We start from the raw sequence: 25,527 nt of genomic DNA, 5'->3' as shown, positions 1-25,527 counted from the left end.
CTTGTGGGTTTATAATCCACCAGGTGCTTGAGGTGCAATAATAACAATAAAATGCTTCAGTAAGGGTATTATACAATACCCAGAATGCAAGTTAAGCGCTATTGCTGTTCATGCGGGCATCCTACACAGCTTGTGATACTTTCAAATTGCCCCTAGAATTTTACATTTTGAAATGGATGTATCTTCAATGTGTCCGCTATGCTTTTTCCTTTTGTTGACCTTTACTGTCCTCATATTTTTTCATTTTCAAGCAAGTCCTTTCAGAATTGATTTGTCTGGTAATGAAGACTATTGGAAGGGGATATTTATAAGACTTTCAAATTTGTATCCTCACGGAATTGTACTTTTTTCCTTAAGTTATATTTTATTCAATTGCTTCCCAGTCACAAATCTTTTCTTAAAACAAACCCAAATGGTGCATCATCGCTAGTGTAGTGATTCACAGGGCTGCCTTTCACACAGCCCACACGGGACTGGTCCCCACTCAATGACTGTGCAAATTCAAGAATGAATGGTTGTCTGTCTCTGTGTGTCCTGTGATTAACTGGCCTAAAGTCAGCTCAGATAGGATCAAGTTTACCCCCTATCCACAAATGTGTACGCCAGACCTTCTCTAAAAGCGGGTGCGGGGGGCTGGGGGGCATGGTGACCTTATGTGTTTTTTCTTTTTCTTTTTCTTTTTTGTGCTGTACTGCAATAAATTGTAATTGCACATCCACTACAATAGGTGGCAGTAGTGCTCTCATTGTCAGAGTGTGCGCCAGGAGTATTACGTCGCTCCTATGTGAAAAACGTATATATATATATATATATATATATATATATATATATATATATATATATATATATATATATATATATATATATATATATATATATATATATATTACATTTTTATGTTTTTGGGATGAATGGAATGCAGACATGCCAAAAAATGTAAACAAAAAAACCCCCCCAAAAAATAAAAGAATTTGGACATCAATATTTTTCACATAACAGCGACGATTTAGCTTTTCTGTATAGGTGTACAGTACTTAGTACTTACATCAATTTTGTAGACAAATGATATATAATCGCAGCGGAGAGATGTGGGATGGGGGAATCAGGGACAGGTGGGGGGATATGAAATATTTTCTTCTTCCTTTTGCGTAACAAAAAAATAATTGAATCACTAAATGTATGTACACACTCAAAATGGTAAATATATATCATTATGAAAATTGATTTAAATGTCACGTAGTACAAGATACTGTGTGTTTCCTCTTATCTCATATCAGAGCTTAAAGTCAATAAGATAAACAAAATGGAAGGGAAAAACAGTCCATCATTGATTAGCCTGTTGTGTGAGCATGGGTCTCCTGTAAGTAGGCAGGGATGGAATCACTACAGTCTTTATCACGGTAATGTAGAAAATTGCAAATGGTAGCCACATCACGGTAACTTCACTGTGGCCGGCCCGTACGTGTGAATGCTGGTCTTGCATCCAATTTCTGTGAGGTTTAATAGCAATCTGTCAATTTAAGAGACAGTTCTCATACAGTATGAGTCGCATTAGAGTCATTAGATTGGGCATTCATTTTCAGCTGCCGGTAAGTAAAATTGTTTGCATCAACCTCTTAAAACTTTCTGTAGCTTTGTAACAAATCAATACAACACTCTTTTGATCAAAGTAATAATTGTTGTGCTGACAAAATGCACTTGTGTTACTATTAAGCACAACACGATTTAGGTGAAAGTGAAGCAATTAATCAAGCGGACATTTTGCCATCCCAAAAGACTTTTGTAAAGGTGCACTTAAGGTCTGATTGTTAGCGCCAATGAAATATGCAATAGGGTTTGCCTTGATTTATGGTTGCAATGACGCTTTCCCACATTAGTCAAATACTCAGGCTTGAGATGGATTTTACAATAAAGCAGCAATCAAATGTAATTAACAATATGCAAATCGGTTAAAGTTTTTTACTTTTGTTCTTTAGGGATAGAATGGAATTCTGTACCGTCGGGCTTTGTATAGGCTGTGCTACAGCTTTTTTAGATTACAATATACAAAAACAAAAAATATACCATTCTGCAAATCACATTTCCATTATCTGCAGCACATGTTTATTTTTGAGTGAACAGTAAAGTGTTATGAGAGATGAATATGTTTGTGCGCACATACTTCAAACCAGTGTGTTTTTATGAGACATGAAGTACAGACAGTTGGTTGAGCGTGGGCTGAGAACCATGGCAACAGCCTTTGGGTCCTAGACTGAGGGAGGTGGAGAGAGGCGAACCGGAACGTCATTAGCATCAGTCATTTTGATCAAGCTAGTATTTCATCAGACTAATCTCTGATCAGCATTTATGCCTCGCGCAAATACGTGTCCCGTAAATGTGTGGCTTGTAGTAATCCCACTTCTCTACACTGTAGAGCTCTTCAGAAACCTTCCTATTGAAACATCGCCCACACAGTTCCACAGTGTGAGTAATTTGAACACCTGTATGTCAGAAAATCTATTCCTAGTACTTTGTAACAGGAATCATGTATCAAATCGATAATCTTTTTATATTGTGTGACATGATGTTCTTAAAAGAAATGAGATGTTGGTCACAGAAAACTCCTCTAACTTCTTTTATTTATTTTTTAAAACAGATATTCTCAAATTAACTAACTCTACATATCATGGATACAAATACTTGCAAATACTCCATTAGGACATGATTAGAAATTAGAGGCTTCATCAATGCTTATCCCTTATTTATAAGCACATTTTATCACTATGTCTTAGACGATGATATGACTGAAAATCATTGATGAGATTATTTTGGTGATCATTTTTTTCTCATAGGAACATACAGTATGATGAAAGACTTGACATTTGAGAATTAAGTGGACAATTTTCAAAACTTATGAGGGGTGTGCCGATGTTTGTTAGTTCTGATGACGATACTGCTATTAAGTCATTATTCAGTATAGCAGTAATATATCTTTGTCAGTGAAATGGCAATTTCCAGTTCATGTTGATCAAAACATATGTGTTATTGTTAAGGTGGGTAAAGCAAAAGAATTAAAATAGAAAAATAAGAAAAGACAGAATGGGAGACAAAAAAAGGTGAACAACAGAGGAAGAACAATGAATATGACATTATTAGGAAACAAAAAAGAAAGAAAAAAGAAATGAGAGAACTAAAAAAAAATGACACTATAGTCAGTGTGAGAGATTGATTACTTAGCTCAGCGTCTTCATTTTGGTTTTGTCTCTGTGCAAGTTCTTTTCATTCTTCATTCTTTCTACCAGTCTTCACAAAGCAGCATAATACTTTCTACCTTTTTCCACAAATCCATTCTTTCATTCATTGTGAATAACAGAAAGCTGTTACGTGAGGGCCTTTGTTTTCCTTTTAACACCTGCTCTCTCACATTTTGCTTTGTTGCAAGACAAAATCGGTTATCTATAATCAATCGATGTCTTCATTAGGAAAAGTTAACAAGATATATTTGTGGTTAAAGAGCCTTTAACAAAAGGACTAGTTCACAATTTGATGAGTACGGACATTGATAGTAGAGCTAAGTAGGTACATCTTGATGATAGCTGTCGGTTCAGAGCAGTGAAAGGAAGCGTGAGTATATGATTGGGGTCATGAGGTGACCTGCTTCATAGACATTTTATTGATTGAAGCTTACAATGTTTCTAAAGGGCTCAACAATGTGCTTCTTTGGACCATGTCTGGCCAGTGCGTTCTAGCCACTATTTGTGACTGCAGACTGCTGGATGTTCACATCCTTTGGTGCTCTTGTAGTTGGCCTGATGGCACCAAATACAGGAAGTACAGTAGACCTTTCTGGCTCACGTTTGCTGGAGGTTATTTGTGGTGGTTCCCCTATGATGCCAGTTCTCTGAGTACTTGGTTAGGCACTGTTATACGACATTGGGTGAAACTAGCAGTGCATCTTGAAAGGATATTCTTTAAGGATGCAGGTACTTGACACAGGGAGCTGGTGGGATCTTTTGCGTACCACAGTTTCGGATTTCCATCTGCCATCTGAGCTTTTTCTGCATGCTGTCGAAGTTGGTCACATCAATAAGTGACCATTTAGGAGCAATCTGGAGCCCTGCTATGTTTGAATTACTGTGTCCTCAGATTCAGGAAGGGTCCTGACCAGCCTTGTTTTGGTGCAATGAATTATTCCATGAGACATGCAATTAATTAGTCATTCAAACTTAATTTTCCCACACAGTCTGATGAAACTTAAAAAAAAAAAAAAAGACTTAACCTAACTTACCTTAAATAAAACTTAACAACACGAGTTTTACGGCTATTCGGCTAACAAGGTCCTACAGATGCGATTCCTGTAGGTGATGATAATTTTAGGGGTGCGAGAAAAAAATCGATATTGCAATATATTGTTGCGCTCTCTGTTGCAATAAATTATCGATACACTGACGGTAGATATCGATATAATGTGTCCAGTTGTGCAGTGTTATGTTATAAATTTTTATGCACTTTAATTTGTCTCACTTTACAATGTTTACAGTTAAAAGGCTAAGAGGCAGTGAGGCACTATACCATACTTTCTATATCGTACAAAGTTTTGGCATTGAATCAATGCATAATTAAAGATTTTCCTTTTTGTGGGCATTTGTTGGCTTTTTCGGTCACATATCGTGATATATTGCTAATTTTTTTTTGACAATATATCAAAAATCGTAGATATCGTGTATCGTGATATTATCGATATCATGAGCCAAATAGTGTCACAGTATCGAATCGTGGTTTACCTGTATCGTCCCACCCCTAGATTATTTATTTATTTATTTATTTATTTTTAAACAATTAAACATATAAACATTTTGGAAATGACAGACATGTCCGTCTTCTACTTTGATTTATGGCCATAGCTCAGGACTGAAGGCCAAATACACCACATAGATGGAAAACAAACGGGTCAGAAACAATATATACTGTAGATACTTAGGAGACTCCATACGTATGTGCAGACAAGACTGGCTAATATATATGTGTTATATATAAGAGAAAATGACCTTTATTCTCTGAAGATGTGAAGGAGCAAAGAATAGAAGGAAAACAAGAAACATAAAATATACCAAATACATGAATAATGGCTAAAAGAAATGTAAGTTTAGAAGAAAAGAAGAAATTTGGAAATGATAAGATGAAAGGAGATGAATGAGGAAAGAAGAGAAGGAAGAAATAGAGGTGGCAAAAAGAGTGTCGGATTGACTCGCTTGAGGCCATGTTGTGTAGCTGAGAAGGGAGAATATTTTCGTGCTCTTCCCGCTTCTTTCTTCATGTCTTTTTCTCTCATTCACTTGCTGTACCATCTGTGCATCTTTGGGGAACAGTCAACCCAAATATTCATAAAATACCACAAATTGCGACGATGTATCACAACAATCTGTGTATGTGCTTTTCAACTATTATACTCTTGCTGCAGTCGGGGTGCTGAGCTGACGCCAAAATACTTAATTGGCCCGTTAGCCCAGGTTAGTGGGGGTGTGTGTGTAATAGTGGTCTGTCTTTGTATTTGGGTGAAGTTCGGCAATAAAGTGATGCAAGAGAGCCGCCACACACGGTCATCTGTCTCTGCTCTTTATATATTTTTTTGGTTTCATAAAGGGAAAGAAGGACGCGCTGTCATGTGATTTATGTCATAGCTCATCAAGTACATTGTTTTAACATCAATGTAGCTATGACATCTTGCGGCAGCTGACACAAACTGTGTTATAAAAATGCAGTTATATTTTTGCTGTTTTTTTTTCCCCCAAGCAAATATTGCCCCCACAAAGCTCAAGCTGGGAGACAACTGTCAAATTTCATATCTCTGTCAGTCTACTTCAATTTAAACAAAACTGTTTGAACAGTAAATGCAAATCTTTCATAACATGGGCTATTGGCTGTCAGAGTTTCTTAATAATGTCAACATGTGTCAATACCACAGAAGTAGCCATTCACTTACTGCTTTTACTAGTGATGATAGTCTATACATTGTCAAATCAGGAAAAGTACACTAATTACATGCAAGAATTAATTATAAATAATATTAATGTCATATGTTCTGTTTCATCAGTGACGGATGGGCGGACAGGTACGATGTGACAGATGGTTACGTGAAGGAAGCTGCCGGTGGCATAACCATAAAGCTTCAGTCTGCTGACGTCAAGTGGTTCGATGACTACTACCTTAAACTGCGTCCTGACAACAACCTCAGGAACCCGTGGTTTACAGAATTTTGGCAACATCGCTTCCACTGTCGACTGAAGGGCCACCCACAGGAAAACAACAAGTACAACCGCACATGTAGCAGTAAGTAGCAACAGCCATAATTTATGCACAATATTGGGAAACATCTTATTTATTGTTTAAGCAATGCCACAATGAACATAACCTATTGTATATTAATATTTCTCAGTCTATTTATTAATTCAAAATCAGAAAAAAACAAAAACTGGAGAAAAACATAGACAACTGGCATTTAGCCAGGTTAATAGCTAATAGAAAGCTAATATTAGCTATAGACCCTTCCAGCTGACATCACTTTACCCAGAATGCTTAGTGACCCTTTACCTTCTTGGGGGTCAAACAATCCATAGAAAGACATGGAGGGAGCATCGTTTTCGGTGAGCGATTCGTCTAAACATGACAAATGTACCAAAAAACGTCCATAGTTATCATAATTACTGCGACACAATAGAACCAGCCGTTCTTAACCGGTATCGGCAAAAGCTGGAGTTGATTGGAAGGAAAGATCTGTATCTACTTTCACCATCGGCTGAGTCAAAGCAAGCCACAATATTCCCCCAAGTAACTTATCACAATATTTTAAATGATCTCATTGTGAAGACGGGCGCCTACACATGGGAGGACTTTGACGCCATCAAGAATCATTGAAACCAGTCATTTGAAGCCACTAGCTACAAAAAAAAGTTGTGTCGTAGTTTCACGCTAGCCACCGTGTTATTCTTTTACTCCTCACTGTCTTTCTGCCAAAGGAATTCTCTCATCTCTCTTTGAGCCATTAGAGCATCCGTTGGCCACGCACAAGTTCACCATAGCATTGGTCGCTGATTTATCAACTGTATGACCTATTTTCGCTTACACTGATTGTTTTCCAATTCACTCGCATTGACACGCTGCCCCCCACTGCTAGGGGCGCACTTCAACGTGACATAACAAGCGTCTATTAGCCAGGCTAATAGCTAATAGAAAGCTAACATTAGCTATTAGACACAAATAGCTAATAGACACTCGTGCTTGCTTCTCGTGTATGTACGCATCGTCAACAGTATGTGGTATTACTGAAGATACTATATGACAACCCCCCCCCCCCCCCAAAAAAAAAAAATCATTGATGAGGTCTAATGATAGTGGTACATAAAAATACCCCCCCCCCCCCCCCCCCCCACACACACACACCTAAGGTAAATTGTTCAGTGGACCTTTTGCTTACAAGTGCATGAAATCCACAACAAGCAGCAGTTTGTCAGAAAGCAAACCGTTTAGCCTAATGCTAACAATGCAAAATGCCATTGATGGGCTAACAAATAGCATTTGCCAGGATAATAGCTAGCTATTAGCCAATTTAATAGCTATTATTAGCTATTAGCCAGGGTAAAAGCTAATAGTGTCTATTAGAGGTATCATATACTCAACTCCAATATTGTAGTTATATTACATTCACAGCAAAGAAGCTGCTAGATCAATACCTTTCTGACAGTGTCAACTAAAACTACCATATTTAAGGCAGAAATACTCACAGCTCATTTTGGATCTTGTTTGTACAAGTATAATGAGACCTCACTAAACAGTGAACAAACATATATTTGTGTGTATGTATTGTTGTGTGAATATATCTGAGTCTTCCATTAGAGGAAAATTGATTATCATGTTTTTGTCAGACCATATTAGGAATAAGACTTTCATTGAGAGGCTTTTTACAATAACTAGTCACAAAACACACAAACAGACTGGCTGCTCACGTATACATTATTATCCATGCTTTTTAGATACACACAGCTCCATGGTTTACCACGGGTATCCTTTGTGGCTCTGGCAGCAGCCTCCTTTATTTCTTTGTGCTCCTCCCATTCCTCTCTGTTTCATTGGCTGCATTCATAGGTAAACTATTGTGAGAGCACAACTTCAAAGAGATCACGTCTCCTGTATTCTAATGAAATGGGATGTGAAATCCAAATGAACAGGAAACAGAAAGAAATGAGATAGGCCGAAGTGGCTCGTGAGAAGCAACGAGAGGCAGTCTTTGATGTTGGAAAAGAAAACCTTGTTGCAATTCATACAAAATACAGAGGGTAATATTAAATCAAGTGTTATTGTCATCTAGCTGCCTTTCTCATTAAACTATTCTTCAAACGTCACCGCCACCCCTTCCCCCACTTGTGCAGAGCGAGAATCTCTCCAGCAGCAGTATGCGCAGGACACTAAGATGGGGTTCGTCATCAATGCCATTTATTCGATGGCATATGGCCTGCATAACATGCAACGATCACTTTGCCCAGGCTATCAGGTAGGTGCTGTCCTCATGGATGATAGAAGCACCCAGCTGAATGAGTAGTTGTGGATGCATACATGGAGAGATGAAACTATGAAATTTTGAGATTACGATTACCGTATTTTTTGGACCATAAATCTCTCCGGAGTAGAATTTGCACCAGTCAAAAAGTGCACAATGAAGAACAAAAAAAATAAATCGTATATAAGTGACACTGGTGTATAATTCACATTTTTGGGACAAATTTATTTTACAAAAACCGAGACCAAGAACAGTGGAGTTCAGACCCGCACCAAAAATATCCGTTCCTGTTCTACAATTCTTAAAGGCCTGGTCTGCCGTTTTCACTCAGGAAAAGGCACTTTTTTTAATACAGGATTTAAACAGACAAACTTCTTCTCAATTTACAGCTCTGGGCCTCTTAATGTCTGGTGGGGATTTTTTTCCTAAACCCCCACCCCGCCAGCCTATATTTTGCCATTTTGTGTTTATGTTACGTAAACAGCGGGACGTTTCTGTGGAAAGACAGTGTTTACACCCCTCCAGCCAATCGCAGAGCGGTGAGTGGCGTGTTGCAAACGGGCCGGGCGAATTTGTCGGCTGCGTGACGTCACTCCCGCGGCAAATTGACAGCACGCGCAGATTTTATTTTTATTTTTTTTCACTCACTCATTCACACATGTAAGCTTCTGTGAGTTAGTGAGTGGAAAAAAAAAAGATAATAATCATCCTGTATCATCCTGTATTTAAAAAGTGCATTTTCCTGAGTGAAAAAGGCAAACTGGGCCTTTAAAATAGCAAATGTTTATTTCTTGTCTAGTAATATATATTTTTTTATGTCCACCCTTTTGCATTCACCTCACCTCACTTTTATAATACTTATACTACAATACAATGGGTGGGCAATGCTTTTAGGCAACTACAGAAAATAAAATGAATTTGTTGTTTTGATTTTTTTTTTTTCACACCATTATTTGACTGACTAAACATGGTGTGTCGTTACTGTATGATTTAGTTTGCCCTTTTACACAAAATATAATCTGCCTGCTGAAATGGTAACTTTTTTGTAGGTTAAAATTAGGCTTCTGTATCTGTAAGTCAGGTCATTAATAAGACATATGACTGTTTTTGCATTCAAAGGGCCTGTGTGATGCTATGAGGCCTATTGATGGTGCTACGCTGTTGGACTTCCTCATGAAAACGAACTTTACTGGAGTATCCGGGGAGGGAATCCTCTTTGATGAGAATGGAGACTCGCCTGGCAGGTATCGTTCAAGTAAAATGTCATAAACTTTGGTGACTAATTTGCAAAGGCAATACAGATGTGGCTGACACAGAACATGCGTAAAACTATGTGAGTTTGATTAAGACATTGCACTCTTCATACTTTTGTCTAAAGGTATGAGATAATGAATTTTAAGAAGATGGGAAAGGACTACTATGATTACATTAACGTGGGCAGCTGGGACAACCGGGGACTGAAAATAGATGATGACGAAATCTGGTCAAGCAAGGACGTGGTCATCAAGTCAGTTTGCAGTGAACCCTGCGACAAAGGACAGATTAAGGTAATGTGATTGATCAGTAATCAATAAAGGCTAAGCTTGGTTAAAAAGGGGCAAATCCTTTTCTTGCTGAGTGAAATGCCAGTTGATGGCTTGAGCTATTTAAGCACACAAATTAATTATATTTTTATTGCAATTACGTTTTAGCAAGGACATACTGCATATGTATGTAGAGCCGGTTGACATAAAGTGACACCATAACAGTAATGTAGTGTATGTGACTTCCTTTCAAGGTGATCCGTAAAGGTGAGGTGAGCTGTTGTTGGACGTGTACTCCCTGTAAAGAAAATGAGTTTGTGTTTGATGAGTACACCTGCCGAGCTTGTGACCTTGGCTCCTGGCCCACTGATGACCTCACAGGTTCGTGTCTGCGTTTCATATTTCGCAATGTTGCAGATGTAGCAGATAAACAGTGTTCCCGAAAATTAAATCACCATTTCGTTGCTGGTGCAGTTAGCCATGACTTCATATTACTGTATGTTCGGCACCCTCCACTGCCGCCCGGTTCTTTTTAATTTGCTGCCAACGTGATCACCAGTGTTTTAATTATTCTCCATTTAAAGCAGCTCTCAATGCAAACGTATTTCTGCCTCCGTGAAAATGTATTTCTACTCCACCGCTTTGGAAGCGAATGAATATTGCCTTGTTATTCTTTCAGCAGCTCATTATGCTGCTTGCCGTGCAATGATTAAAACATGAATAGAACCCTGCTGAAAATTCAAATTGAGCCTCAATGGCAGAGACGGAAGCCTCCTCACTTAGTAGCGCAGGCATATTTCACAGAATAAAAGATAAACACAAAGGATGGTGTCATTAGGGGTTTTGTGTTCCCCCATTGTACTCTAACACTATGTACTCATTGGCCACATGTGGTTATTGTGCACAAGGATGTGGAACTGCACTGCACTGTATTACTATTAGGTTGCCTTATAAGTGTGGATCTGAAAGATCCCATGCCATCAAAAAACAATATAAAGAGCACTATGGGCACTAGAGGTGGGAATCTTGGGGCACCTCACGATTCGATTGCGATTACGATTCAGAGGCTACGATTCGATTATAAAACGATTATTGATTTCCCCCCCAGGCAGCAGAAAAAAAACAATGTATTTTGGTGCTTTTAATGTTTCGTACATTAGTTACAAAAATAGTACAAAAGTCCTCTCAGGCCTACATAAACTACTATTTCAGTATCAAGTTAACAGTTCAAAACAGTAAATAAAATACTCAAGTCCTCATTCTGTAACAACAGCTTTTAAGTATATTCAGTCTTCAACAGAATAAAACATAGCATTGAGCAAAAATATATTATTTTTATCCACTCAAAAGTGCATTGAGGTATAAATGAAAGACAATGTGAACTACTACTTCAATACAAATGCCTAAAAAAAAAAAAAGTGCTTTCCTGCTTTTTAAGTTGTGTAAAGATGAACATGTAAACATTAAAGTTTCTCAGAGGTACAAAAAAAAAAAACCTCAAGTGCTTTTCTGCTTTTTAACTTGTGTAAACATGAACGTGTAAACATTAATGGGATCGTTCGGCTTTTTTAACATGAATCTCAATTTGATCCTCACCTCCCGTGTGTGCGATCAGCACTGACTTCTTTCTGACAGCGTTCGGTGACACGCGTTCTGGTTCGACGTTGGACGAGAAGAAAATAAAAAAAGAAAATAGTCCAGCAAGCTGGCTGGGGTCTCGGAAATAAAGCGTTTTTCTTCTAAAAACTATTTGTTTTCAAAAGCGTGATACATTTCCATCACAATACTCTTTTCTGAATAAAGTCAGACGCCATTACCGCCAGCCACTACTTTTCTGTTCGTTCGTTCGTTCGTATCACTGCGCGGCGCCCTGTAGAACGCTAACCGACGCACTGCAGCCAGCTAGCTGATACTTCCGCCTGAAGTTGTTTGCCTTTTCGGAGCAGGTCTGATCTCACGAAGAGGTGGGTTGGTCAGCTCAGCCATGCTTGTTGTTGTTTTGAATCTCGAGGCGTGAGTTGTGGATGTGTACTCTCGGTCCGTCCCAAAAAGCGTCCCGAAGACCGCGCGCGCTACTGCGTTTCAGTTCCGCGTACTTTTCGCTCGTTTCGCTTCCCTTGGCATATTTATATAATCGGAATTTGGACGTTTGTGAATCGTTCTCGATTGTTCCACGGCCGAATCGTGAATAATCTAAGAATCGGAAATTTTGCACACCTCTAATGGGCACTATCAGCAACATCAGTAAATTGAGTAAATTTTACTATAAACATAGTCTATTTGGTCCTACTCTAAACAGAGTAAAAATTACACTTGGAAGAGAGTAAAATATTCAAAGTAAATTTTGCGAGAGATTCTGATTAAAATGTACGAGCTGCATAGCTCAGGGAGTAGACTGGTGTGGGTTTGTTACTCAACCCTTGAGTGACTTTTTTTTTTTTTAAACTCTCTCCCAAGTGTAATTTTTATTCTGTTTAAAGTGGGACCAATTAGATTATGTTTAGAGTAAAATTTACTCAACATAATTTACTGCGTATGAGGAAATGAGGAGTGGGTGAGCCAAAGATGAAAAGGCAATTGAGAGAGTTAGGCAGGCAGGTAGTGGTTATGAAAACCATGAGAATAAACAGGAGAGTGTTGGAGCGAATAAAGAACAAAACACGAAAATACAGTTGAGGAAAGAAAAATGGAGCAGAGAATGGGAGAGAAGGAGATAAATGGAGTCGGACTGAAGCAGTAGGCAGGGAGAGTGAAATAAGCAGAAAGAGAGGATTACTTTTGGGCTTTGAGGTTCTTCTTTGGTCAGTAAAGTTCCGAGTCCCAAAGTTTGGATGCATTTGAAGTCTTAAATCTGCAGTATTGACGTATCCCTCCAAAACCTTCCTTTTGAAGGCCTCAAATGGTATTTTGTGTGTGTGCTTCAAGCCTGGAAAGAGGTCTTTTTAGTGATTTTTTTTGTCTTTCTGCAGTAAATTAGACAGGGTATCAGATTGAGGAAAAAAAATAGGCATGCATTAAATGTTTATATTTGTTTATAGTAACAATTGCAGTTCATACAACCTTCACTTTCGACTAGTTAAAGTTACTTGATTTATAAATGGAGCAAAAGTAGTTTATTCGCTATCCAGTCACTCCAGTCCTTATACACGATCCTTCATTTATTTATATCTTGGAATGGATTGCTCGAGTAGCTTTCTATGCATTGATGCTCAGACCAAACTCGGGGATCGAACCTGCGCCACAACTACGTCTTTGCTTTGTGAGCACAGAGTGTGGACGAGTGAGGGACAGAAAGTGAGGTTTTACTAACATAAAAAAGGTGACCTACTTTTTCTTTATTAAAGAAAAACATTTTTGAAATGTATAACATTACGCACACACACAAAACCTTTCACTGATTCATTCAAACTCGCCACCCGATGATGATGAGCATGCAGAATGGAAAGCAATGACAACCATGGATGCTGGTGTGAGCGACAGAAAATCTGAGCAAGCAAGATGAAATCGCAAAGAAACAGATTGCCTGACGTGTGCAGCTGCTGCTGCTGCTCTACTGTAGATGTAGACTAGATGGATAATTTCAGCAACCACACAGAATGACCATAATTACAGCTGTCCCTTTAATTAATGGCTCTTCTTGGCATGGCTCTGCTGATAATTAAGCTCAAGTGACGACAGTTTGGAAACAAAGTACAAGAAATAAAGACTTGCATAATGGACATTTTGGAAAAAGGGAGACAACTTTCCTTATGTATTGCTCAATAATGTTTCCTCTTGAACCAGGATGTGATCCAATCCCGGTGGAGTACCTCCGATGGGGAGACCCCGAACCCATCGCTGCTGTTGTATTTGCCTGCCTTGGGCTCATGGCCACATTCTTTGTCACTGCCGTCTTCATTAGGTAACAAATCGTAGACAATATGTCCTGTACACTGTTAACATTCTTTTAAAAATGCAATGTTAATCGATTGTATAATGAAATGGTAAGAAAATATAGAAGCTACCAATAAAATCTAATCAAATGTTCTTCATCAACATACATAATCTTCTGACTACGTATAGAATGTGTGTAAAGTATTCTCCTTCTGTTTAGATTTCGGGACACTCCTGTTGTGAAATCCTCCAGCAGGGAGCTCTGCTATATAATACTGGCAGGTATCTGCCTGGGTTACCTGTGTACCTTCAGCCTGATCGCCAAACCGCATGTCATCCTTTGCTACCTCCAGCGTCTGGGAATTGGCCTGTCCCCTGCCATGAGCTACTCAGCTTTGGTCACTAAGGTGAGGATTGGACAAGTGCTGTGCTATTCAATCTACACGCTTGGACTACGCTTTCCCGCCTATGTACAAAATAGTTTCAAGTGATGAACAATACAAAAGAATGTACTGTATATGGCACAGATTGATGGAGGATTAAATCAAAGGGGTCAGTGAAAATGTGAGTGGACAACTGGACATCATCTTAAAAAGGACTTGATATTATTTGTATTATGCTTCTAGACCAACCGCATTGCACGGATCCTAGCAGGCAGCAAAAAGAAGATTTGTACAAAGAAGCCTCGTTTCATGTCTGCCTGCGCTCAGCTCATCATTGCCTTCCTGCTCATACTATTACAGCTGGGCATCATTGTAGCACTCTTCCTCATGGAGCCACCCCAGGTGAGGGTCTTCCTTTCTGTTTTTTTTCTTTTCTTGTAAAGAGGTGGTTGGAGTCTTGACACATGCGTTGAACGATACAACAGTCAACACACAATTCACTGACTTGCAATAATATTATTAAAAATAATAATTCATCTTTTCTAGGTATTAAAAACGTACACTGGAGATTCCGGAAATGTTCGATACTTAGTCCATCATAATGATTTCATTCTTATTCAGGACTTTCCTTTGTTTGTGCAATGGCTCTGATGAATTTCCTACCTTCTTTCACTTGGTTGGTTCAAACAAATGGTGCAGTCTTCTACGTTGTGTATCACATCCGGATGTAAATACCTGGAACTAGATGATCTCTTATTTCCGCTCACACAGGTGATCCATGATTACCCCAGCATCCGTCAAGTCAACCTCATATGCAACACCACTAACTTGGGTGTGGTTGCTCCTCTGGGATACAATGGCCTGCTCATTCTCAGCTGTACCTTCTATGCCTTCAAGGTAATAACTTGTCCTTCCTGTTGTCATGTTGTATATACATTTTGAATAAGGTTTTGGATAACTCAGCTGCTTTTCTATAATTTTGTTTGGAAATGTGATTTAGTAGAATAATAAACATCTTCATGACACATCACACTTGTGACCTAAAAATTAACGGTGGAGTCACAGCTAAGTCTTATTTGAAGTACGTCGTGTTTGAACTATTTCTTTTCACATTAGAAAACTCACATAGCCCAATAAAAAGAATTGAAATGCTGTTGGGTGTTTAATCACAACCAGTAAAGGAAATGGGATTTTTCCAAATGCAAATTAAAGTCTATGTTTGATAATTTGTGCCCTGTGGCCATCAATTTTCTCCAGACTTTGAAAGCACAAGTGCAAAAACAAAACAAAACAAAGGGAAAGCGCGACAAACTCCACAAAACAATTCAGCATTCGGTGCCGTGGGCTGTGCTTGATCATTATCATTCCTAATGTATAATGACAGAATTTGCCCGAGTTCATTGCCTTGACTTAATTAATGTGGCTCAATTAAGGCAAAATCAAGTGAGCAATAACAAAAAGCTATTTGTTCTTGTTTGTGTTTCTCTTCAAGACCCGTAACGTTCCTGCTAATTTCAATGAGGCCAAGTACATTGCCTTTACCATGTACACCACCTGCATTATATGGCTGGCCTTCGTTCCCATCTATTTTGGCTCCAACTACAAAATAATCACCATGTGCTTCAGTGTCAGCCTCAGCGCTACAGTGGCCCTTTGCTGCATGTTTGTACCAAAGGTAAGTTCATCAGTAACTTCTCAGGTATTTTATACCTTTGATCTTTTTGTAGTGAGGATACATGCTAAAGAAAATGGATGGAAGGTCTCCAATTAACTCAATTTTTGGATAGTATACAATGAAGCTTAAAAGTGAAAATGTCCCTTTCCTCTTAAGTTCCCCCAGAAAGTCAATTGAAATTTGAATGATAGTGGCTATGGTGTGATATGATGATTTAGATGGGCAATGTATGCAGCATATCTGATACATTCTTAATGGCACCTTTTGTAAAATGTAGCACGATACCAACACTCATCAAATTATGATGATGCTTACTTTGTGAATAATTTTAAGGTTTGATAAGTGCTCGCCAAACACCAACTGGGCATTAGAATGGATAATAATAATGAATCATATTTGTGTTGTGTCAGTGAGTGTTATTTAGTTCTATTTATAGATATAGGTGCCTATTTTTGTGATCAGCGCAAGTCTGGCGCGAAGTGCGGTTGAGTGGTCCGTTGGGTTGGGTTGGGTGGGAACTTCCACTGGTTCTTGTATCTTAATGCTCACAATATTATACTAACAGTAATAACCAGACGGCTGCATTTTCTCAGTTGAACTGTTTACTGGATGCCAGAAAGATCGAGTACACAGCTACGGAGCCCTCTTCCATTCGCATGCAGAAAAGGAACTGATCCATTCAAAATCGTTCCTGCACTTATACTGTCTAGGCCGCCCGCCCACATGGGCGAACAGCCCAACCTCCCCATGTGAGAATGTGTGGCCTGATGGCTTTAACTGTTTTTTTTATTGGATACGTATGTCAGAATGCAGACACATAGAAAGGCGTCAAGCAAGGACACAGAGCAGGGCACCAAGCAAGGACGAATAACAGCATCATAACGGCCTAGCTCAAGTCATCTATCTAGTCATCAAGAGCCCTAATCTAACATGGTCTAAATCTACGCAGGGGCTGGTGAGACTTTATTGTGGTATTTTCAAATATGCACACAATGGGTACTTTGCGCCAATGTGTGCGCGAACACTCATTCGCTTTAAAATAGGCGTGCGAAAGGTGCAGTCCTTGAAATGGTGGAAGGCTGCCTTGCACCCAGATTGCTAGTGGCCGTGTTTGATAGCTGTGTTGTCGCCAGTGGGATGATTTGAAAAACACACAAAGATGATAATAATAACATTAAAGTGTTCAATTATTTTATTTCTGCAATGATTCAGAGAGTTTGATGCATACTGTTGTCATTACGGGTGTTAAAAATAATTCGATTCGGCAATATATCGCGATATTACAGCTCAGAATTCTCGAATTGAATCAATAGGCAGCTGGATTGATTTTTACCCATTCATTTTTTGATGGAAAAAATAATCAATAAAATGTCTTCCTTAGAGTCAGAGTTCAAACCTTAAGCATGGAAGATGACTTGAAGTTTCAGATCAATAAATAATACATACAATTTCATACAAATCTTAGAGTGTACATGTACAAGTTTACTGATTAGTATTTTCTAAATTTGAGGGGAAAAATTGCAACAATCGACTTAGAAATTCGTATCGGGATTAATCGGTATCGAATCAAATCGTTACCTATGAATCGTGATGCGAATTGAATCGTCAGGTACTAGGCAATTCACACACCTAGTTGTCATATTTATGAATCTACTACACGTGTCCAAAGAGCTGAGAATCTGTCTGCCTGCATCTCAATTAAATTCACCAAAATTGTGTTACACTACCTGTGGCAAAACTTAGACATTGTTCAAGAAGGCATAAAGTTTAGTCAACTTTCAGTCAACAAATTGTCAGTTGCGCATGTCAAAGGTATCACCTTTGATATGCCGGAATGCACAGCATGGCACAGAAATATGAACCAAAATATCAGAACTATTGTTTTAAAGGGAAAAAAAAAGGACATTGAATTAGAGAGAGAGAGAGAGAGAGAGAGAGAGAGAGAGAGAGAGAGAGAGAGAGAGAGAGAGAGAGAGAGAGAGAGAGAGAGAGAGAGAGAGAGAGAGAGAGAGAGAGTGTGTGTGTGTGTGTGTGGTTGGGTGGCCTGCAATGTGCAATGTGAGAGAGAGAAACAACTTTTTGAATAAATTTCAAGTCCCTGAACAGGTGCAGTGAAATCTTCACCCCAAGTGTAACATATATTTTACTTTCTGTCATCAAAGGTGTACATCATTTTGGCCAAACCAGAACGAAATGTGCGCAGTGCCTTTACCACCAGTACAGTGGTGCGCATGCATGTGGGCGATGGCAAATCATCCTCAGCTGCTAGCCGCTCGTCTAGTCTGGTTAACCTGTGGAAACGCAGAGGCTCCACTGCAGAGACTCTCAGGTAGGTGTGAAGGCGCGTGTGTTTCAGCTCTCCCAAAGATTGATTTACTGAAGCCCCCTTGCTCGATTGTTCTTCTGACCCTAACGTGAACTGCAGGCAATTGGCTAATGGGGACACAGCAAAGACAGGGATGGGGATGAATTGAGGAGAAGGGAAGAAAGGGGGAAAATTGGGCAGCAAAATCAGAGTGCATTCAGAAAGAGATGAATAGAAGGAGGAGAGATGGAGAAATAAATGGCGTGTTGTGTGACGGACATTTTCACCAATCTCAAAGCCATCATCTTGTCATCTAAAGCAATAAGCAAAGGATCAAATCATCAATGACGACGAGCCACAGAAAAGAGGAGAAAAGAGAGCAGTTTCAATTCTCAGCCGGTTACATCAGCTCAACCACCCGGCTTGCTGAGCAAGATTTCAATCACGCTCTTATGAGAAATGTCAGAAGCGCTTCCCTCTTGGTTTTTTTTCCCCCCTCCCCTCCGCACATCTTCATCTATTTGGGTCCTCTTTTTTCAGAGTTGTTGGTGGAAATCAGCATGGGGTTATACCCCTGTCCTCGGATGGTGCCTTTCAGATGCTGTCATGTCAACATGTACAGATAGAAAGCCAAGAGATGAGAGGGAGTGAAGGATGTTTCTCAAAGAAACAGACACTGACATTTGAATTGTTTGAAGAGCTTTGCTTGCTTCGCTTATTATTACAATCATTATAGATGTATTCAGTAAATTAGAACATAAATATTGCTGCCTTTTAACAATTGCAACACTATATTTCTGCTCAGTTCCGACATCCTTTTTTTGTGCCAACATGCAATTAGTGAGCAGCATATTGTTACAGTGTGATTGTCAGCCTATTACAAGTTACAACATGTGCATATGTACTGTAGTCAACGTGTGTACATTATGCACATCCCTGGGAAAAGGTGAGTTCTTCATTCAAAATTACACTGCATATTAATCACACTAATTAATCTGACAAAAGGATCAGAGAAAGACGTCTGCAGAGGACAGAATGTGACTGATAAAAAGGAGAGAATAGTGTAAAATGGAAAGTAAAAGAGCTGCTGAAAATGAAGAATGAACACCATCTGAAGTCCATCTCCGTACATGAACGTATTTTTATCTATTTACACTAATTGGTTCCAATGTCACTGACTGATGATGATGTCACCTCCAAATCTCAATCTTATTGTTTATTGATTTGCTGAAAATGCTGACATATTAGCTTGTATATCTGGAAAAGTCACATTTCAGTGTTTGTAGTTGTAGAATCTTTTATTTTTTTTATTCATTAATTTAACCAGACTTTTCAGGTAGGGACCAAGGTTATTTTAGATAATTAATGAAAACTAATGACAAATCTAAAACTAAAATTCAGAAAACAATTTCATTAACAAAAGGAAATAAAAACAAAAATGCTTTTTAAAAAAACGAAAACTGAAACTACATTTTATGTTTACAAAACATAGCGAAAATATCCGGTCAGAAAATGGGAGCTGATCTTCATCCAAGTCACAAAAACAGGCCGTTTCCTGAAAGTAATGCCATGCCACAAGCAATTACAGTGTACACTTCCATTTTATTTCAGAATACAATGTGTCCAAAAAAAAAAAAAAAAAAAAAGTACTGTATGTGAAAAATGTGAACCTTTGATTGAATAACTGTTTGAAACAGCTTCAAGCAAGTTAGTAAATCTTAATTGTCGGTCTTTGAGAGCTCTTGCCTGAGGGCTGGCTGACTCACAAGTTGATCCGGCAATGCTTCTTGAGAAAGAAACCTCAAAACAGCTGCGTGTGTTTCATAGGGTCGGACAGCTCTAACAACATCCATGTCAATCTTGTCATATTGATGGCATTTTAGGTTGGCGGACTCCGATTAGCGCTGCATTCACATAACTTTTCCGCCTTGCTCTGTGAATGTTGTATAGTGTGTTCAATATGAAAATGTCTCATTGTTTGTGTGGGATTAATTTTAACCAGGGTTGTCCGAATTTATTCCTCAGAGGGTCACGTACGAAAAAAAAAAAAAAAAAATCGAATGATGCAAAGGCCACTTCCTAATGTTTTGACTTTGATTTATGAAGCACACCAAAATCATTCAATAAGGCAATTTCATATTGTTTATATATGACAGTTGTTTTTGAAAACTGCTACCTGAACAGCTTTCTATAAAATAGTGTATGCTTTTACAAGATTTTGTAATGGTTGAGACCCTGTAACCAACCTGAAAATATCAACCACTGCACTGAACAGCAGCCTAATCCTATCTCTTCATTTAGAACCAAAAAAAGAGCAATTAGTACTGAGATGACCAATTCACTTAATAATTCATGTCAAGTATTCATTTCATTCCATTTTTCATTTATTTCAGGCAACAATTTGCAGTTGAACACAAGAGCAACAATTCATACTATAGTTTCATAATATAAACAAAAAAATAAGAGAAAAATTAGGGAAGAAATATGATTTTGCCTCAAAGGGAGTTGGGAGAAGAAAATTTATTTAATCCCACCCCCAACTATAATCTAGAAAACACAAATATTACAGTACTTAGAACTGTTTTCACAATTTTTGCTTTTAAACATTAATTATTTTTATTCATCCCATGTTATGAAGAGAAATGTTACTTGTGTCATTTAAATAGTTAATTTACATATTTGCATATTTAGAAAACCTCAACAGCATATAAAACAAATGTATTAGTAGCAGATGTCAGTACCAGTATATGATGTGGGCAACTTCAAAATAGATAGTGGGCCACATATGGCCCCCCATGCCATAGTTTGGTACCGGGTTTAAGAAGACAGCTTTTGTGTATTTTTGTCACTTAACTGAAGATTAGATGAGATTCTGGTAAATCCAAAGCATTTTTCTGGCAACTGTTGATGTCTGTACCTCCTATTACCCTGGCACGTTCCGGTGTGGGACTTTTTGAAATATCATTCGTGGACTGTGACAGTAACATTTTGCTTTATAAATTCCTTGTTGCTTTCTTTGTCTCGACCTACTGAAGCCTATTCACAAGACTTCTTTTTTGATCGTATTCCCGTTCATAGTCTTAAATTGATCTCGTTTTCCAGCTCAAACGGCAAATCGGTGTCTTGGGCCCAGACGGAGCGCAACAGTTCGCACGGGAACCACTTGTGGCAGCGTCTGTCCTTCCACATCAAGAAGAAGGAGAACAATCAGACGGCGGTCATCAAGCCCTTCTCCAAGACGTCCGAGGAACGTTACTGTGGAGGAGCCGACGTGCCTCCGCACATGCCCCTGCCCTCCCTCCCCTCCATTTCCTCCCTGCCCTCTCAAAGCGACGCCGGCGCCGACAAGAACCTGTACGACGTGTCTGAAGCGGAGGAGAGGTACTCCCTCACGTATCGTCCGCAAACGCCCTCCCCGATCAGCACGGTGAGCCAGAGACTCGGCGCCGGATTGGAGGAGGAGCCTCAGTCGGCAGGCGGTGCCAAGTATCCCAGCAGCACTTGCAGCCAGAGCAGCGGCAGCAGTTACGGCCACGTCAGCAGCAGCTCGGGCGTGGCCGGGAGCGACGGCCGGCTGATCATCTTGGAGGGTCGCCCGGTGGCGTGCCAAAGCAACCTGATGGATCAGATCAGCTGCGTGGTGAACCGTTTTACCGCCAACATCAGCGAGCTCAACACCATGATGCTGTTGTCCTCTCCGACGCACCCCCACGCGCACAAACACTCGCCGCCGGCGCCACACCCCACCGACCCCTATCTTCTTCCTCGTGAGATCCACACGCCGCCGATCCTCACCACCTACGCCGACGTCCAGCCCCACCCCCTGGCGGAGTCCAGCCTGGGCCGGCGGGTTGGTTGTCCTGTTCACTCTGTCCCTCTTCCACATCCGCCTTACCCTTTTCCACCTCCTCACCCGCAATCCTCCCCTTCCGTTTCCCCCATGCCAGGTGGCTTGGTCACCTGCCTCATGGACTCCCCACTGAGAAGGGTGGAATTGGAGGAGGAGCTTATTGCCTTGACTCCCCCGTCGCCCTTCCGGGACTCTCTGGCGTCAAGCAGTAGCTCGGCCGTGTCTGATATCGATCTGTGTCTCCCCCCGGTGCCCTCCCATCCTCCCCCCTCGCCACCTTCGCCCAGGTACAGTAGACTAAATCTCAGAAACTACAGCCAGAGTTCCTCTTCACTGTGAGGCAGGCATGAGGAAGAGGAGCCGGTCGAGAAAAGCGGATGGATCAACCGAAATCCACTCATCCCCACAAGGATGTGAAAACGTGTTTACATGTGTGCTTTGAGATCATATTTTCATAGTAAGGTTCCTTACATCAGAAAGGGAAATGGCCACAAGAGAAATTTGTGGTTGAAAATATGTATTAGGGTTAGATTGTGGCCTTACGCTAACATGGCTGTCAGCTAATTAGAGCTAGCAATTGTGCACTTGTGTATGTACTCTGCGTATACATCCATGGGTGTGTTTTACTTGTCTTAAGGAGAAACGGGCAAAGGGAAATGCTTGTGGACCAACGAAAAGCTCCCAAAGGGCACATAAACTGTACAGCTGATCTGTTGTACAGGAGTCAATCGCGCATCTGTGCGTGCGGACGCACAAAAGAAGCGAAACTGTAAATATTTTACAAGTTATGAGTTGCAGAAGTTCTTTATGTTAACAAGCAGCTGCAGTATGTTGCTTGGCACAGAAGCATCTTTTTATTACATCAAAACAATCAAAATTGTTGTTCAGTTTCACTTGATGCTTGGTGAACAGATTTTCAAAATTAAAAACGGGGACACTAGAATTTCACTGAAAATCATATACAATCTCACCAGGAGCAATTCATAACCAATTGAATTGCTCGTCAATGTCCGGTGGTTGTGTTATTGCTTTTGCTAATGCTAAATGCTATCTTGATTGACAGTTAGGGTGACCAAAATTTCAAAATAAAAATTGGGATGTGAAAATCAAATATACAACAGCAATTGGAAGCTGGTTATGTAGTTTATGTCACACTGGGCCCACATTGAAAACATGCTGTCGTAAAAGCTGACCCCAACAGTAGGACTTAATTTCCCATGATTCTTAGACACAGAGCTGGTGCTACTTCTAGTAGCGTTACCCTGCCTTCACGTGCTATGGGAAAGATGGACCTTACCTCTTGGACATACGGAAGCGTAAAATTGCCAATGTGGAGTAAACATTTTTGGCTGACGAGTATGTTCGAACATACTTGCAAATATATGTTCAAACATACTCGCAAATACGTTCGAACATAGACGCAAATACGTTTGAACATACTTGCGAATACGTTCAAACATACTCGCAAATACGTTCGAACATACTAGCAAATATGTTTGAACATACTCGCAAATATGTTCGAACGTACATGTAGGCTACATGCTACAAAGTTAGCATACCTTCCCATAATGCCACGGGGTATTATGTGCGCATATTTCGATTGCTGTGGTGCTGTGGTACAAGCGCAATACCCCATTGCATTATGGGGCAAACAATGACAAGCTTAAATCATGCGCATTATAAATCGTAAAAGTTACGAATGAACATGTTTTTTGTGTACTTAATATTCTAATGAATTGGTAATGTGGCCCAAATGCCTAAAAATGGGGTTTTGTTTGCACTTGTGCATGCGCAAATAATACCCCGTGGCATTATGGGAAGGTATGCTAATTTTGTAGCATGTAGCCTACAAGTACGTTTGAACGTATTTGTGACTATGTTCGAACATTTGCGAGTATGTTTGAACATATTTGCGAGTATGTTTGAACATATTTGCGAGTATGTTCGAACATATTTGCGAGTATGTTCGAACATATTTGCGAGTATGTTCGAACATACTCGTTAGCCAAAAATGTTTATTCCACATTGGCAGCTCTAACGCTTCCGTACCGAATTACGACTGAATTCTGTTAATGTGCTTTTGTTGTAGCAACGAAATACTCAGGGCAGCTGATGTCGTCTTTACTCGTAAAACCAAACAATTACAGCAAATAATGAGTTGTAAAAGACTGAATTGGGTATGCTACGTAATTGTGTAGATTCTAAAACAACCTGCTAATGGACAACAACGCCCTTATAAGTGTTATTATTTATTGCCATTCACGAATCCTGCGGCACTCTCCGCCATGTTGAAATTTGAAATAAATCAAAATAAATTCCCAGTTGTCCAGTGGAAAATACGACACGAGGCGTTCACGTGCAATTTTCTACTCGACAAACGGTATTTATCATAACTACGATACCACATGAAGGCAGCAATAGTTCCGGTATAACGAAAACATGCCTTCTACCGTTTAGATGCGGATGCAAATGAGAACACAAACATGAATTTGGAAGCAAATTAAAGGAAGAAATGTAACAGTTAAATTCACCTAAATGGGTTTATCATATGAATCGCTAAGACAACTGCGTGATTGACATACATGGCAAAAAGCAGGACACCGATGAGGGACCTGCGTAATATCGACTGTCGTGGTTAAATTGGGACGTCTGTTTACCCTATTCTTGAGGCACCAAAGGCACCATTTTTGCACCAAAAGGCAGGGAAGGCAGCTCAACAAACACTTTTGTTTGACAACATCAAATCCGGTTGCTAATTGACTAAAATCTGACCTTAACCACAACGTTACGCTTGACGTCAGTCTTACAAAGAATTTCCACACAATGTGACAGCAGGGCACCAGTGACGCTCTCCTTCATAATATTTGACTGAATTCATTAGATTCGCTGCCATGTCTTTGGGGAAAAAGTTCACATCATTAGCTTCTGTCAGTCTGTGGCACAGGTGCAAACATGAAATTATTCCCTCGTGTCTCTGGCAGAGAAGCTTTGATAAATCCTCCTCTCTGCTGCATGAATGTTAGCGGAAAGCACTTCAGGCCAATTATATGAGAAAAAATATATATAAGCGTTCTCAGTTAGACATTTTGATCAAAATTACTTCAGTGTTAAATGGAGTTCTTGCTACCACGGACAAGTATATAAAGTCTCTTCTTGTTGCCTGGCAACCTTATTTAAAAACATACAAAGACTGTTGAGCAATAATTTGATCAATTAATAACATTTTTTCCATTTCATGTTTTTTTTTTCCATGAAGGAACTGTCCTTGGAACGAATATATCAAATACAACATTTACAATGACTTGCACATAAAAAAAGGTCATAAACAATACAACTCCAGAAACTGTGCTCTGAATGTGTTTGTGAACATTCCAATTCACATTTA

General features: G+C 39.6%; 1 protein-coding gene and 1 long non-coding RNA gene across 3 annotated transcripts in view; one reads left to right on the top strand and one right to left on the bottom strand.

Annotated features, from left to right (window-relative positions):
• grm5b (glutamate receptor, metabotropic 5b) overlaps positions 1-25,362 on the top strand; it is a 55,592-nt gene extending 30,230 nt beyond the window's left edge. For both annotated transcript variants that reach the window (XM_077540358.1, XM_077540359.1), the window contains exons 7-18: positions 6,074-6,309; positions 8,406-8,527; positions 9,653-9,777; positions 9,912-10,080; positions 10,311-10,437; positions 13,840-13,957; positions 14,150-14,336; positions 14,556-14,714; positions 15,084-15,209; positions 15,805-15,987; positions 18,150-18,316; positions 21,395-25,362. In XM_077540358.1, the coding sequence (XP_077396484.1) occupies positions 6,074-6,309; positions 8,406-8,527; positions 9,653-9,777; positions 9,912-10,080; positions 10,311-10,437; positions 13,840-13,957; positions 14,150-14,336; positions 14,556-14,714; positions 15,084-15,209; positions 15,805-15,987; positions 18,150-18,316; positions 21,395-22,481 (2,806 nt within the window). In that variant the 3' untranslated portion in view covers positions 22,482-25,362. The remainder of the gene's footprint in view (positions 1-6,073; positions 6,310-8,405; positions 8,528-9,652; positions 9,778-9,911; positions 10,081-10,310; positions 10,438-13,839; positions 13,958-14,149; positions 14,337-14,555; positions 14,715-15,083; positions 15,210-15,804; positions 15,988-18,149; positions 18,317-21,394) is intronic.
• LOC144032874 (uncharacterized) overlaps positions 1-25,527 on the bottom strand; it is a 53,354-nt gene that overhangs the window by 22,120 nt on the left and 5,707 nt on the right. The window lies entirely within an intron of this gene.

Source organism: Festucalex cinctus, chromosome 13 (assembly GCF_051991245.1).
Source record: "Festucalex cinctus isolate MCC-2025b chromosome 13, RoL_Fcin_1.0, whole genome shotgun sequence".
Classification (NCBI taxonomy): Eukaryota; Metazoa; Chordata; class Actinopteri; order Syngnathiformes; family Syngnathidae; genus Festucalex; species Festucalex cinctus.
This window is presented reverse-complemented; position numbering and strand designations above follow the sequence as displayed.